This window comes from Thunnus thynnus, chromosome 20 (assembly GCF_963924715.1).
Source record: "Thunnus thynnus chromosome 20, fThuThy2.1, whole genome shotgun sequence".
NCBI lineage: Eukaryota > Metazoa > Chordata > Actinopteri > Scombriformes > Scombridae > Thunnus > Thunnus thynnus.
Window position 1 is genome coordinate 4,424,021 of NC_089536.1, and position 13,866 is coordinate 4,437,886.

Consider the following 13,866-nt stretch of genomic DNA (forward strand, 5'->3'; position numbering starts at 1 on the left):
TTACAGCCTATAAATGCGACATCTCACATATTATGGTAATATATGCGTTTTTGAGACCTTTGTTGTTCACGTTTATGATCATTTATGTATTATACTCGATAATTGTAATATTTCCGTGAGGTCCTGAAGGCAGCATGGGGAACCCAGAGTGTATGGGCGGGAAGCGCGAGCTCCGTTGCGCAATAGTTTTATTAATACACTCAATACACTTAAGTAGCGGTAGCAAAATGTGTAGGAAAAGAATGATTTTACAAAGAGTACCTTTTCAATCGAAAAATCAAAATTCCTCTTGAAAAGTGAAACATGTCTTTTATAATATGCTAAATCATGTCACATGTGAAATGTCTCAGTTTATATGGAAGGAAAAGCTCTTGAGTTTACATGTGTTTCACATGTGAATTTTAAGATACACGTGTTTTTCCAAATGTGAAACTTAGGTTCACATGTGAAATGTTTCACTTTACATGTGACACTTTCCTTTTCATATGTAAAGTTTGCATTCACATGTAAAGCTTAAAACATGTTGTCTTTTTTCACATGTGAATTTTAAGATACACATGTGATTTCCAAATGTGAATTTTAAGTTCACATGTGAAATCACAACATCACATGTGAAATGTCTCAGTTCACATGTGAAAGACTAAATTTCACATGTGCTTTTTTCGTAAGGGAAAGATTACTGTATGAAAACAAGAGTATTCATTTAAATGAGGTAATTTTAAGGTAGTTCTTTTTCATTTTTTGTGCAGATTTATACATTTGTTTAGCATTCTAGCGATGTTTTATAATGAGATTTTATTTTTATTTTAAAATGGATGGACTGTAAAAATGCAGAAAATGTCCAAAGTAAATATCCGTATTTTTAAACTAGATCTCTAGAGAATAACTAAAGGTTTTTTACTGTTATTTGACAGTAACTTTTGCTGCCAGACTTTTTGGTGTTTTTTTACAATTTTTTTTTTTTTTTTACAGTGTACCTTAACTGTATAGATGCTGGTGTAGTTATGAGTTACTTCACAACACCTCACACCCCACTGCTCACACATTCACTCCTATATCACTGATGTTACTGACTGACACACTCCATATTTATAGTTATTCTTTCAGTAATTTATTTTATTATGATGAATACTTTTAATTTACCGCCATCCGTTGTGTCCATCCCTATATTTGTCAAGGCCTCGGAGCTGAGTTATGACAACATGGAAAAAAAGGGAGTTTTACTCATTTTTTATGAGATGGGATTCATTCTGAAGGTTAATTCACTCCTCTGTAGTAAATCTGAAATTTCAAATAATAAATGAACTGAAGCTGGTTACCATTTTTTAAAGAAAAATGTGTCATTATCCTTTAAAGTAGCAAGGAGGCTTTGGTAAAACCTTCTACAGTATAATTCTTTGTACCACTGTGTTACTGTTGCTGGTTTGTCTTTAATTCACTGGAACATCGTCCATCCAGCAATAATAGAGTATACTTTGAGACGTTAAGCTTCCCTTAACGTCTGGCAAGAATCCCAACAAAAGCAATGCAGATTTCTATTTAATTTCCATGTGCAAACTTGTGTAAGTAAACTCTTTTTAAAATATTTTTTCCAGAAGTGTGAAATCACAGGGCATTGCCATCTAAAGTGAAAATAAGTTCCCACTGCCTTCTTACATTTTTTGCACATAGGAGAAATGTTGGGTCTAAATTTGGGACTAAACCAGTCAGAGTTAAAATTCCCAGTAGACGCACCTCATGTTACTGAGGCTGACACCCTGAGAGCAACCTGAGGAGCCTCTTCAGGCATTTATAGATGAGTTTAAGATGAATTTCTTAGGAACATGGCAGTGATCTTATTGGCCTCCTGTCCAGAGTTTTAATCTATCATTATACTTTATACAGTACTGTTAGTTCTGTAAACAGGGTCATCATAAACTCACAAGAGCCTTATGTTGTTAAACGAAGTCAAACAGCCTATTTAAGAAAAATAATCTAATTTTCAGCAGAAAAAAAAAAAAAAAATACACACACACACACACACACACACACATATATATATATATATATATATATATATATATATATATATATACAGTGTTTCCCCTATAATAGTACAACGAGAGCCCCCGCCAGGCCAAAAAATATTTTTTTAAATGCCAAAAATAACGCCAAGTATCCATTCATTTGGCAATCAGTAGCGTTTGGAAGCCTCTGAGCAACGCTGTTTCGAAATGCGAGTCAACATCTGTGTTGTTGCCAGGGAAATTGCAGGTAGCGTAACTCCTTTTAAGGAAAAGGCAGTACGTAAGCGAGTGAGTGGTTATGCGAGAGAGTGAGCATCAGAAAAGTGACGGTGAACGTGAGCAGAGCAGAGGAAAAGGTTAGCAGTCGGACCGTGTTCAGACCAAATCAGGCGGTGTGGCGTTCAGCCACAGGGTTGAGCAGTGGTGTGTGGGGGTGTGGGCGTGTTTATTTGTGCTCTGGAACGTAACCGCTGTGAAACAATCAGAAAATAACGTTTTATTGATCTGATTCACCGGCATTCTTGCTACCAGCGCTCCCTCTCTTCATTCACTCTCTAGCTCGCTCGACCACTGCTCTTTCTCTCTCGCTGGTGCTCTCTCTCTTTCTCTCGTCTTTATATATATATATATATATATATATATATGGATATAATAGGAAAATGTGAGCATATTTGATTTAAAATGATTTCTCTGTCATAGTATGGAAATATGGAAGTACTGATGACAAATTTGTTACTGCTGTCAACTGTCAAACATGTGGCTGCTTCTCAAAAATGATTATTTCTTCCCTTTCATACCACCGTAAATCGAATATTTTGGGGTTTTTGGCTGGACAAAATTTGACCATTTTCAGACATGACTTAAGTTTTTGTTTTTTTGATCAAGGAATTTCTCATTATTTTCACATTTAATGTACTAAATAGGCATTTGTTAGGCATTTATAGATGAGTTTAAGATGAATTACTTAGGAACATGGCAGTGGTGTGATCTTATTGGCTTCCTGTCCAGAGTTTTAATCACTATACTGTATAAAGTACAGTTAGTTCTGTAAACAGGGTCATCATAAACCTACAAGAGTCTTGTTATGTTGAAGTCATTCAGTCTATTCTGAGAAAAACAATCTTATTTCAATTTCAATGGAGGTTTCACTCTTAGTGCCCCACAGCAGCAGTGGAGTATCATGACCATAATGAAGAGTGTGGTGCCCCCGTGTGGCAGAAGTTGGCGTTTGAAGTAAAAGGACTCTGGCAACTTCAGCAGTAAAACATTATAAACTACAGGCACAGACGCCATTCATGTCTGACTTAAACACAGTTAATTAAGAGCAGCTGTGAGGAAACAGAGCAGAGAGGCACACAAGGAGCCACGTGAGGATGCCTTCATGTGCTGTCGAAAATAATGGTCATTCTGAAGTGTTCATACATGTTGCATACAGTTAATGGAAAGTAATAGCTCTGATAAAAGGATTTTTTCCCTCTTGCTAATGTGTTTTTTGTTAAGGTGAAGTATTACAGCCACACTCGCCTTTTGTCATAAAAAATAATGAATAAGATGAGGTTTTAATCTACATTTACTATCATATAGGCTTATTTACTCACACACATTAAGTTAATTTTTGAAGTAATTGCAGTTTTCATGAGTACCTACATTTGACTTCATTTCCACTGGCAAAAATTTGACCTTTTACTCCACTATGGTCTTTATTTGACAGCTATAGTCACTTGTTATTGCTTTGCTAACTTACATAATATATTAAGTCCAAATTAGCTCAAAACTTTTACTTTTGATGCCTACAGTAAGTACATTTTCCTGATAATAGGCGTCTTTTACTTAAGTTATGATTTTGAATCTAGGACATTCACTTGTAGTTACATTATGTTACTGCAACTTTTACTTAATGTGATGTGCTATTGTGTGTAGCTTTGTATTTTGTATTATGTGTCCTGTGTGTTTTTTGCTTTGTACTGTTTGTTATTGTTCTGTTATATGTTTTAATTGTAACCTGGCGAAGGGACTGCAGATGAAAATTAGCTATAAGATAACAGTACATGGTACAGTACATCAAATGGTAACATTTATGTTTAACACTGTACATGGTCCCAATAAATAAATAAGATACAACAAAATATATATCTAAATACTTCTTCCAGCACCGTCTATGAAAATGCAGAAAGAGAGAAACAGAAATTCCACTGATTGTCTTCCTCTCATGTTTAATCATCCTCAAATCAAAACAGTCGGTGCTCGGCCAAAACCCCTGAATTTTAAAAGAATTTCAACCACAAAATCAGAAACGTTCTGTTTAAAAACGATCAGCACTTCTTCATGAGGCCAAATTGAGCATCTTTACATCTGCAGCTCGTTACAAGACACAGAAAAAAGCTTCAAATGAACATAAACTGGTGTAAGCAAAGAGCTGTTTTACTCAGGTAACCACTGTTTTGTCTGCACTTTTTCTGCATAGGCTGCAAATCACAGTAATAGATCAAACATAAATTGGGCCACGTTGGTGAGGTACATTTCCACGTGTTACTATTATTTTCATTCATGTATTCATGACGCTCCGATGACGGTTGTTCCTTCTTGTTTTTCGTGTGCAGAGGAAAATAAAAACAAAAGTGTCGAAAAAGCAGAAACCTAACATCAAGACAAACATGAAAACTTACAAAACTGCAGCAACAATAACAGAAAAGTAAATGAAATGCAAACAATCAAAGGGGCATCAGTCTACACATACACACACACACACAAAGCGTTACACGAAGCCTGCAGGCTTAAAAAATGTTGAACTCAAACTTTAACCGTGGAAAATATCCAGTTTCGACTCCTGCTGCAGAACAAGACAATCCTGAGCTTTAGTGAAGCTTCAAGTTTCCCAAACTGCAAAAGAACAACATTTTTACGACCAAAAAATCACATTACACAGGGCTCATTTACATCTGCCAACTCGGGAACACGAGCTTACAAAGGGGCACTTGAAGGCAGCATCTGCTTTCTCGGAAAACGTGTTGAATTCTTTGAGGAAAAAAAAACACCCAAAACAACTCACGGAATCTAATAGCCTATCCTACAATATACTCTGGAGTCACCACTAAGTTGTGCGCAATTAATCTGCAACTCGGTTGTGAAATGTGTTTCCAGGAACTAGACGGAGAACAAAATGATCGAAAAACAACACACCCGCATCAACAGCTGATCAAAACCATTCCTGAAGATTGCACAAAAACACTCTCTCTCTCTCTCTCTCTCTCTCTCTCTCTCTCTCTCTCTCTCTCTCTCTCTCTCTCACTCACACACACACACACACACACGCACAAGTTTATAAGCTGACAATAAAGTGCAAAACAGATCAATTTATTAACAACAATTAAGTAAAAATGTGGCTTTAAACGCAGCGCAGACACTCAAATAATAACCTGTCCATCATTTTAAAGGGGGGGAAAAATCTGTGTGTAATCTGGGAGGAGTTAAAAAGTTATAGTGACTCCAGCTGCTCCTCTAAGTCGGGTCACAACAATCAGGCTGTAGGAGGAGGAGAGTCTGTCTATGTGATGAAGGAAAACGGGAAAACACAAACTCTCCGCTTAATCCTCCTGATCCTGATGCAATAAATCCACATCACACTCGTCTCTGTTGACGATGAACTCAGACAGAGCAGCCCGGACTCACTTTGTCCAACTTTTCCTCGAGTTTGGAGGAGCTGAGATGAGGAGCAGAGCTTGAAGATTTTCACTGTACAAACAAGAGGTGAGATGAAACGTTTTACTCCATGTATACTGAACCTCTGTATGCAGATTTCCCTGAAGGAGCTGTAATAATTATGTGATATGCACAGATGAACAGGTAAAGCGAGCAGCTTCTACAGGTGTTTCAGGTAAAAAAAAAAAAAAAAAAGACTCAGTCATCCAGTAATAATGAAGGAGATAAACAGTGCTGGTAAAACTATTCAACCTTTAAAAAGTACAATATTTACTTTTTTAGAGTAGTGAAGTAGCTTTAGATGGAGATGAGGAAATAGTAAACTTATCACTGACATTTAAAAGACTATTTTGCTGATTATTTATTTGTGGTTTAGTGTCTTTTTAAGCAAGTTTTCAGAGTTGTCGTCACACTTTGAAGGAGTTTTAGTACTTTTATGTGTGTTCAGACTTAAAATAGTGCATGAACACGCAGGATATAACAGGAAAATGTGAACACATTCAATTTCAAATGATTTCTCTGTCTTCTGTTGGTTTTTATCATTTGAACTTGCAGAGTAAGTTACCATAGGAACATAGTATCACTGGCAAGTTTGTTAGTAATTTGTAAAGTAAAACTGTCAAACATGTGGCTGCCTCTCAAAAGTGACTATTTCTTCCATTTCATACCACTGTAAATTGAATATTTCAGGGTTTTTGTCTGTTGGCTGAGCAAAAGTTGACAATTTTCAGATATGACTCAAGTTTTTGGCTATTTGATCAAGGAATTTCTCGTTGTTTTCACATTTAATGTGCTAAATACACATATACAGTAGACATTTAACACATAAATCAACAGCAAGGCTGGACGGCCAACAGGGCAAAGAGGGCGAACTAACCCAGAGTCCTGAAAGTTTCAGGCTCACAGTGTGTCAACTGGTTTGTGTTTATTCATGACCCTTGAAAACAGTCGTTTTCAGACAATAACCTTACAATATAGTAGCTCTTCTGGAGCTTTCAATCATATCACATGATCTTCATCAGCAAATGGTTGGTGGAGGGGTTTTTTTATGTTAAAATTTTCATTTTTTCCTTTTCCCTTCTTGCGTTTCTTCTCATCCATGTGGTCTTAAAGAGTTTCAAGATGGTTGAAAGAATTAAAACATGTTTGAGAATATTGACAACATGCACCATTAAAGCACAACATCCACTGACTGATGTTAAGGGCTTTAATGTAGAGACAAACCTGTTTTATTATTTAATCTCAGGGCTCTATCCCTGTGTCAAAATCCAGTTTTTCAATTCAGTTTTCTGCTTTCATGTTACATATTCCTAAATGTTTATCCAAATAGCAGCACAGCCAGTCTGGGGTAGAATACTAGTATAAAAATACAGTACACATAGCAGCAACAGGGGGTTGAACGGAGGTCAAAAGGGGCCCAGCAGCAGTGGCCCCCCTGCAGGTTTATCTGAGCATGAAAAACAGTACGTTAAGAGTTTGTTCTGTGATGATCAAACAGTACAATACTGGTAAAAGTACAATATGTCTTCAGCACTCTTTGGATCTTTCTTCACATCTGCAGGATTCATACAAAACTCCCATGATACACCAGTTAGTTTAGACCTGTTGTGTGTTGAGCTGCAAGTAACAATTATTTTAATTGTCAGGTAATATCTGGATTAGTTTTTAGATTAAAATGAAAATAATAAGAAATACCCAAAGTGACATCTTCTTTTGTTTGACCAACAATCTGAAACCCAAATATATTCAATTTACAATCATATAAAACAGAGAAAAGCTGAATTAGAGAAGCTGCTGTTTGGAGTTTTTCTTTGATAAATAGCTTAAAAAGTTATCAATTTTCTGCCAATCAGCTCGTTTATTAATCAATTAATTGTTGCTGGACTCTTGTGTTGTGTTGTCCTAAAAGTGCATAGTCCAAAAGTGCAAACATTATTGTAGATAGATAGAGAGATAGAAAGATAGAGAGAGAGAGAGAAAAGTAAATCTGATGCCGGTCAGATAATTGGATGTACCTTCTAGGTAAAATATTTACAATAAGTACAGTATATACATGAAAAAAAGGAAAAAAACCACACACAAGATAAATAGATCAACCTGAGAGGTGAGAAAAATGTGCAGATTTACTAAAAAAATGTGCAAAACATGGATATGAAAAATGGATATTGTGCAGATATGAGCAAGCGGTGTTCATGAGTAAACTGTAATATTCGTTTCTGCAGCAAAGTCAACCACAGGAACCTTCTTAAAGTCATTCTGGTTTCATGGCCTGGCCGTCTTCCTTCAGGTCTTTAAGTATATTTGTTGTTCTTCGTAGTGCAGCTCTCCAGGTGGTCATCATGTCCCTGTGGATGATCCTTCCTGTCAGCCTGCCGGTCTTCACCATCACTGGAATATGGGTTGTGTAAGTACCTCGGATATATTATGTAATTAAACGTCAACATTTGCGTGTGTTGTAGGAGCTTCTTGTGTTTGTAGAACAAACTACATAGAAAAACATCTCAATATTCCAGTTTCTGTACATTAGCCTTTGCGCCTGTTATCACTGCAGTGACCTCAACCAGCTGCACAAAGTTCACGTATGTGCAATTGTTTCCTTTTTTGGAAAGAAGTAATAGCTCTCTGTTTATTCTACGATTGTGTAGGAGTGCAGTCGTCCATGAAATTCCTCCTGGCTTCTCTGGTCTGTGTGTCCGTCCCTGCATCTGCACCTCCTCCCTTTTTTCTTACTTCACTTGTCACTTGCCCACACACAGCAGTCACATCTGTAGCTCTTCACATGACAACAGCATGCAATAAGAGCTGCTTTTATGGTGGAAATGAAGGAGCAGAGCTGTTCTTGTTAGGGCTATTCAGCATCTGTCACACTACCAGTAGGAATCAACAGGTGGTGGAGCTAAAACAACCCTGTCTCCTAGAAATTATGTTCATAAACAACTAAATTGCAACAGTAAATACCTTTAGCTGGAAATGTAACACGTTTTCTCTCATCTAACTCTCAGCAAGAGAATTATTTAGCATATTTCCCGAAATATTGAACTATTTCTTTTAATCCGTTAAATCTAGATTTGTTTAACTGCAGTTAGTGCGAGAAATCACGGCATATTTCTTCATTTTCAAATGGGATGCCATACTCCAGCAGTGTTGTCATCTCTGGTTACCACGTAACCAAACCACAGCTTCTTCTTACTCTTTTTTAAATCTCATTTTCAAGACAGACGTGACCAAAACAGTTATGACAGTAAAACCATTACAGAAAGAAGAAATCGACTGAAACAAATGTCACACTTTACACAATTTGCACCTACATAAACATTGACCAAGAGTGCTATTTTTCAAGTATTTTAAAACTGCAAAGCACTACTTTTACATATAAATGAACATCCGTCACATTCAAGTCAAATGATGAAGCCTTTCACTGCCTTTTTGGATCAAATTCTGGTAGTGAAATGAGTCATTTCGCGAGGGTTGTGTGATGCTCAAAACAATTTATCTACTGTTTTAGGCTACGGCGGAGCGTATGACATAAGCACAATATTTTTTTTAAATATTTTTTTACTTTAATTCAACAAGAGTACTATCGTCTGACAATTTCAGGTCCTAAATCTAAGATTGAATCTGGCAAAAAAAAAACCCTTATACATAATTTTTATTTATCCATATACGTTTGGGTAGTTTATTCTGTAACAATGCATCATGTTTTATAAACACGTCACTGGTTTTGTAAGTAAAATCTTAATCAGCAAGGCAACTAGTAACTAAAGCTGTCAAATAAATATAGTGGTGTAAAGAGTACAATATTATTTATTTAAAAAAAAAAGTAGCATAAAATGGAAGAACTCAAGTACAAATACCTCAAAATTGTACTTAAATAGAGTACTTTAGTAAATGTACTTTGTTACATTCCATGACTGGAGATAAAGAAATAGTAAACTAAACTGTTTAAACTTAACTTAAGACACTTAAAAGTCTATTCTGCTGATTATTTATTTGTGGTTTAATGTTGCGTTTGTCTTTTCGGCCAAGTTTTATGAATTGTGGTCAGATTTTTAAGTAGCCTCAGTAGTTTTATGTGTGTGTTCAGACTTAAAATAGTGCATGAACACACAAGATGTAACAGGGAAATGTGGCATATTTGTTTTTAAATGATTGTCTTATGCCTTATGTCTTATTTTCTGTTGGTCTTTATTATTTGAACTGACAGGTAAAAGGAAGATACCAGAGGCAAGAAGTTCTAACCACTTTTAAAGTTACTGTCAGCCATTTCTAACACATCCTTTATGATCTTAACCTTTGGGAGAATAATGGAAGAAGGCTGGAAAGGCTGCAATTGAAACTGAACATTTATGTGCAAGCCGAGGCATCAAAAGGACAGTTCTGCTTGAGCAGCTTGGGTCAGAGTAGTCTATTGTTTCTCTTCTCATCTGGAGATAAAGAGACACACCTTCACTCACCTGGAGGAGCGCTGACTGACTCAGAGAGAACAGAGGTGCTGATATCAGATTGGCATTGCTGATTGGTTAGATTGTATTCAGACAGACCTCAGTGCTGCATGAAAAAACACAGCAGAAGTTCCAGTAAGAAGGCCGCAGGATCGTCTGGCTGATATGTTGAAACTGGCTCCGGCAGCGCTCTGTGTTGGCCAATCAATTATTAGATTTGTTTGTAACTTGAACGGAATTTCTGCTGTTTACCTCACAACTGTGGAAACAGAGGATAAAATTACTGTCTGTGATTCTTGAATCATATTATGAACTTATTGTGCAGAGTTAAAAGGCGGAGACGCACGTTACGACTGTTGAGCTGTTTATGAATTTGTCAGTCGGTTTTGATATAATCATATAGCGTATGATGATATGTAAAGATTCAAATCTTGTCTTCAGATCCAGTCACTGCCAGTTGCCCAGATAGCAAAACTGCTGTGGCCGAGATCTGGCCCACAGTCGACACTTTCGGTCCTTTCATCCGGTCCACATACCGTGTGGAATGATGGCACTTGGGCGCTCCTGTTTCCCAGATCTGGGCCACAAGCAAACCATATGTCAACCAAGAACAAACCAGATAAACCAGAACTGGCCCACATCCAGCGAGAGCACCGCATCTTTACCAAAACATTTGATTTGGGATATTTGGGCCATATTTGCTATTTTACATGTGGGCCATTTCAAGCTCACATCCATTTTGTCCAGGCCAGAAGAAGACCAGCAGTGCCTGAAGTGGCCCACTTCCATATGCTATCTCGGTGTTCTCATAAAGAGTTTTTTTAAACATGTTTGATATTTATGACTGACATTGGCGACCCAATTGAGGGAGGATGTAACGGTAAATAAATAAAAGAAGAAGAAAGGTTCGTGGTAGACAACTGAAATGGAGGAAAAGCTGATTGAGCTGTAAAGAGAACACATTTCCTTTCAACTGTAGGATTTAAAATGCAGGACTTTCACTTTTTGCTTTGTTGTATGTACTTTTACTTAAAGATCCCCTCCTGACATGTGTGTCTGATATAGTTTTTCCACAAAAAAAAGTATGATTGCCACTTTAAAATCCTTAAAATAGCATCTACTCCTTCTCCCTCTTTAAAAATTCAAGAATCTATAAATATGCAAATATATTTCATCTCAGAAGTTTAACAGCTGGACACAAGATGTCTCCTAAATCACTGTAAAGTCCGTTCTCAGTGTTTGTGCACTGGAGGCTTCAAGTTTCCACATCATACTTGGTGTGAGTTAAATATTGGACCAGGATTGACTTCCAAACTAGTTGTGATGTCACAAATCCTGCTTATAAGCCCTTTAAAGTCAGATTTTCAATGAGAAACTTTGCACTTTCAGCAGATAAATGTGAAAACAGCCTTCAAAGTGTCAAACTTTGCACAGACATCATTCTGCACAGTGAAGCTCAAACAACCAACTGTAGAAACAAGAAGGAAAAACATAATTTTGAGTGGAGGGAGACTTTAAGTAAAGAATCTGGGTACTTCTTCCACCACTGGTGGTCACAAGATATCACCAACAAGACACACAACTTTTCAACTAAACTTGTCTCTTGAAGTTGATTTCTCGACTGTCCCTTTGTTCCTTTCTCTCCTCGGTGTGAGTGGATTGACACAGTTTCCTCTCTGTAAGAAGCCTTTCACACCTCTGTCAAGTGGGCGTAAGAATTTCTAACACAGGGTCTCTAAAGCTCTCCCTGTCAGAGACAAGTCTGTAACCCCCCATCCCCCCTCATTCTGGCAGACGTATTGTCTCTCAGACACGTTGACACCTGTCTGCTTGTGCCTTTCAAGTGTCGTATAATGGCCCAGAAACGCAACTCTAGTATGCACTGTGACTCTGGCAAGCTTGTGAAGTTTATGTGGGAAGGAATTAGAAGATATGGCTGTAAAAATTAGAGTTCTTATAGATCAGTTATATCAAAAAGGGAGGCAACTAACAGTTATTTATATTATTGATTCATCTTTCGATTATTTTCTCAAGTAATTTGTTTGGTCTATAAAATGTGAGAAAATGGTGAAAAATGTCGCCCATATCCCAAGATTTTGTCCCCAAATGTTTTGTTTTGTCCCGACCAACTGTCCACAACCCAAAGATATTCAGTTTACTGTCATAAAGAACTAAAGAAACCAGAAAATATTCACATTTAAGAAGATGGAATCAGAGAATTTGGACATTTTTTCTTAAAAATGGACTCAAAACGATTGAGTGTCAAAATAATTGGCAATTGTTGCAGCTCTGTATCAGACTTTACAGCAATGATCAATAGTTCAAACCAAATCTGATCCCTCTGCTGCAGTTGAATTCAAACAAAATTTTATGTTTATTCAAGTACAGAAATATCACTTCTTAAGATCTGAGTGTCTTCTCGTTATCAGCGATCAATGCTGTAGAGGTGCTAAAACCATTACATGTCTAATTTTCAGTTTTTGTACTTCTTTCAGCAACTTGTTTTGTTGATTCCTGTGTGTCTTGTAGGTGTTTTTACAGTCTCTCTTGATATATTTAAGCCTCTGGTAGCAGATTGTGACATTTGGCTTCAGTTGAGAGACAAATCAAAGAATTTACAAGTGTGAGACACCGAACACCTGCTGCTTCGTCCCTTCTTCTGGATAAGACTCTTAGCTGAGGCCTATAATGTGATTCATAGCGTAATCATGTGTATAATGAATTATCTCAGGTTGGTTATTGTTTAGTTGGCAGATTTAATGGATTTAAAAAGCAACAGGAGCTCCTCTGGCGTCAGAGTTGCAGGTTAAAATACGGCCAGCGGGCTCTGCGTACATGAGTGAGGAAGACAACAGTGGTGATTCATGTGACGTGTGTTTTGTTAGTGAGAAAATATGTTGTACTATCTCACTATACTTGACGGTGCTTTCAAATACAAGTGCAAGTACGGATACTGCATGAAAGATTGTTTTGTTGTTCTTTGACTAAAGTTTCTTCTCTTCTTTAACTTTACAGATATGCGATGGCCCTGTACAACCAGCACGTCTGCCCAGTACATAACTGGTACAGCACACACACACATACACATACACACACACACACACACACACTATGTAATATAATGCTGGTGACACACTTACTATTATTGATAGTGTGTACTGTAAATTTTGTCACAACAAGACTGTCACACAGCGCCAAGAGTGAAAATGTTCCGCCTGAAGATGTTTCTGTGACATTTATTAACAGACTGATGCTGTGATGTCACACCCAAAAGAGCTATTCCTACCCCCCCCCCCCCCAATAACTCCGAACCAGAACATTCATATCCATCCTCCTGGAAAATCTAATTTTTTTAAGATCTGAAAGATCCTTAAATGAGGTTTTCACATTACAAACAGTCATTTAATACGTTGTTAATATAAAAATGTTGCTTCAAGCTGCTTTAACTCTATAGTTCCCCCTCAGCTCTACGTCTTTCAGATTGTTGTTTTCGTTCTACAGTCCGCAACATATCCGTCTGTGTGTTCAGACAGAACGAGACGCGAATACTAGAGGCTGTGCGATCGCCATAAATTCAACGGAAAGACTTGAATTCGCCCAACGTGGACGTGTCCATGCTGGTTGAAAATAACCTCACTCACTTCTTGTGGATAATAACTCGTCGCCACACAGACGCCCTCTGTGAAAACCGTGAAAAGTGTCGAAATAAAAACACATCT

General features: G+C 37.2%; 1 protein-coding gene across 2 annotated transcripts in view; it reads left to right on the top strand.

The window, feature by feature from the left end:
- The first annotated feature begins 5,492 nt into the window (after nucleotides 1-5,492).
- The window catches only part of LOC137171681 (transmembrane protein 150A-like), a 30,760-nt gene continuing 22,386 nt past the window's right edge, over nucleotides 5,493-13,866 (top strand). The window contains exons 1-3 of one of the 2 annotated variants that reach the window (XM_067575740.1): nucleotides 5,493-5,753; nucleotides 8,028-8,109; nucleotides 13,163-13,210. In XM_067575740.1, coding sequence (XP_067431841.1) covers nucleotides 8,045-8,109; nucleotides 13,163-13,210 — 113 coding nt within the window. In that variant the 5' untranslated portion in view covers nucleotides 5,493-5,753; nucleotides 8,028-8,044. Of the gene's footprint in view, nucleotides 5,754-8,022; nucleotides 8,110-13,162; nucleotides 13,211-13,866 lie in introns of both variants that reach the window. The other variant, XM_067575739.1, reaches the window with a different exon arrangement.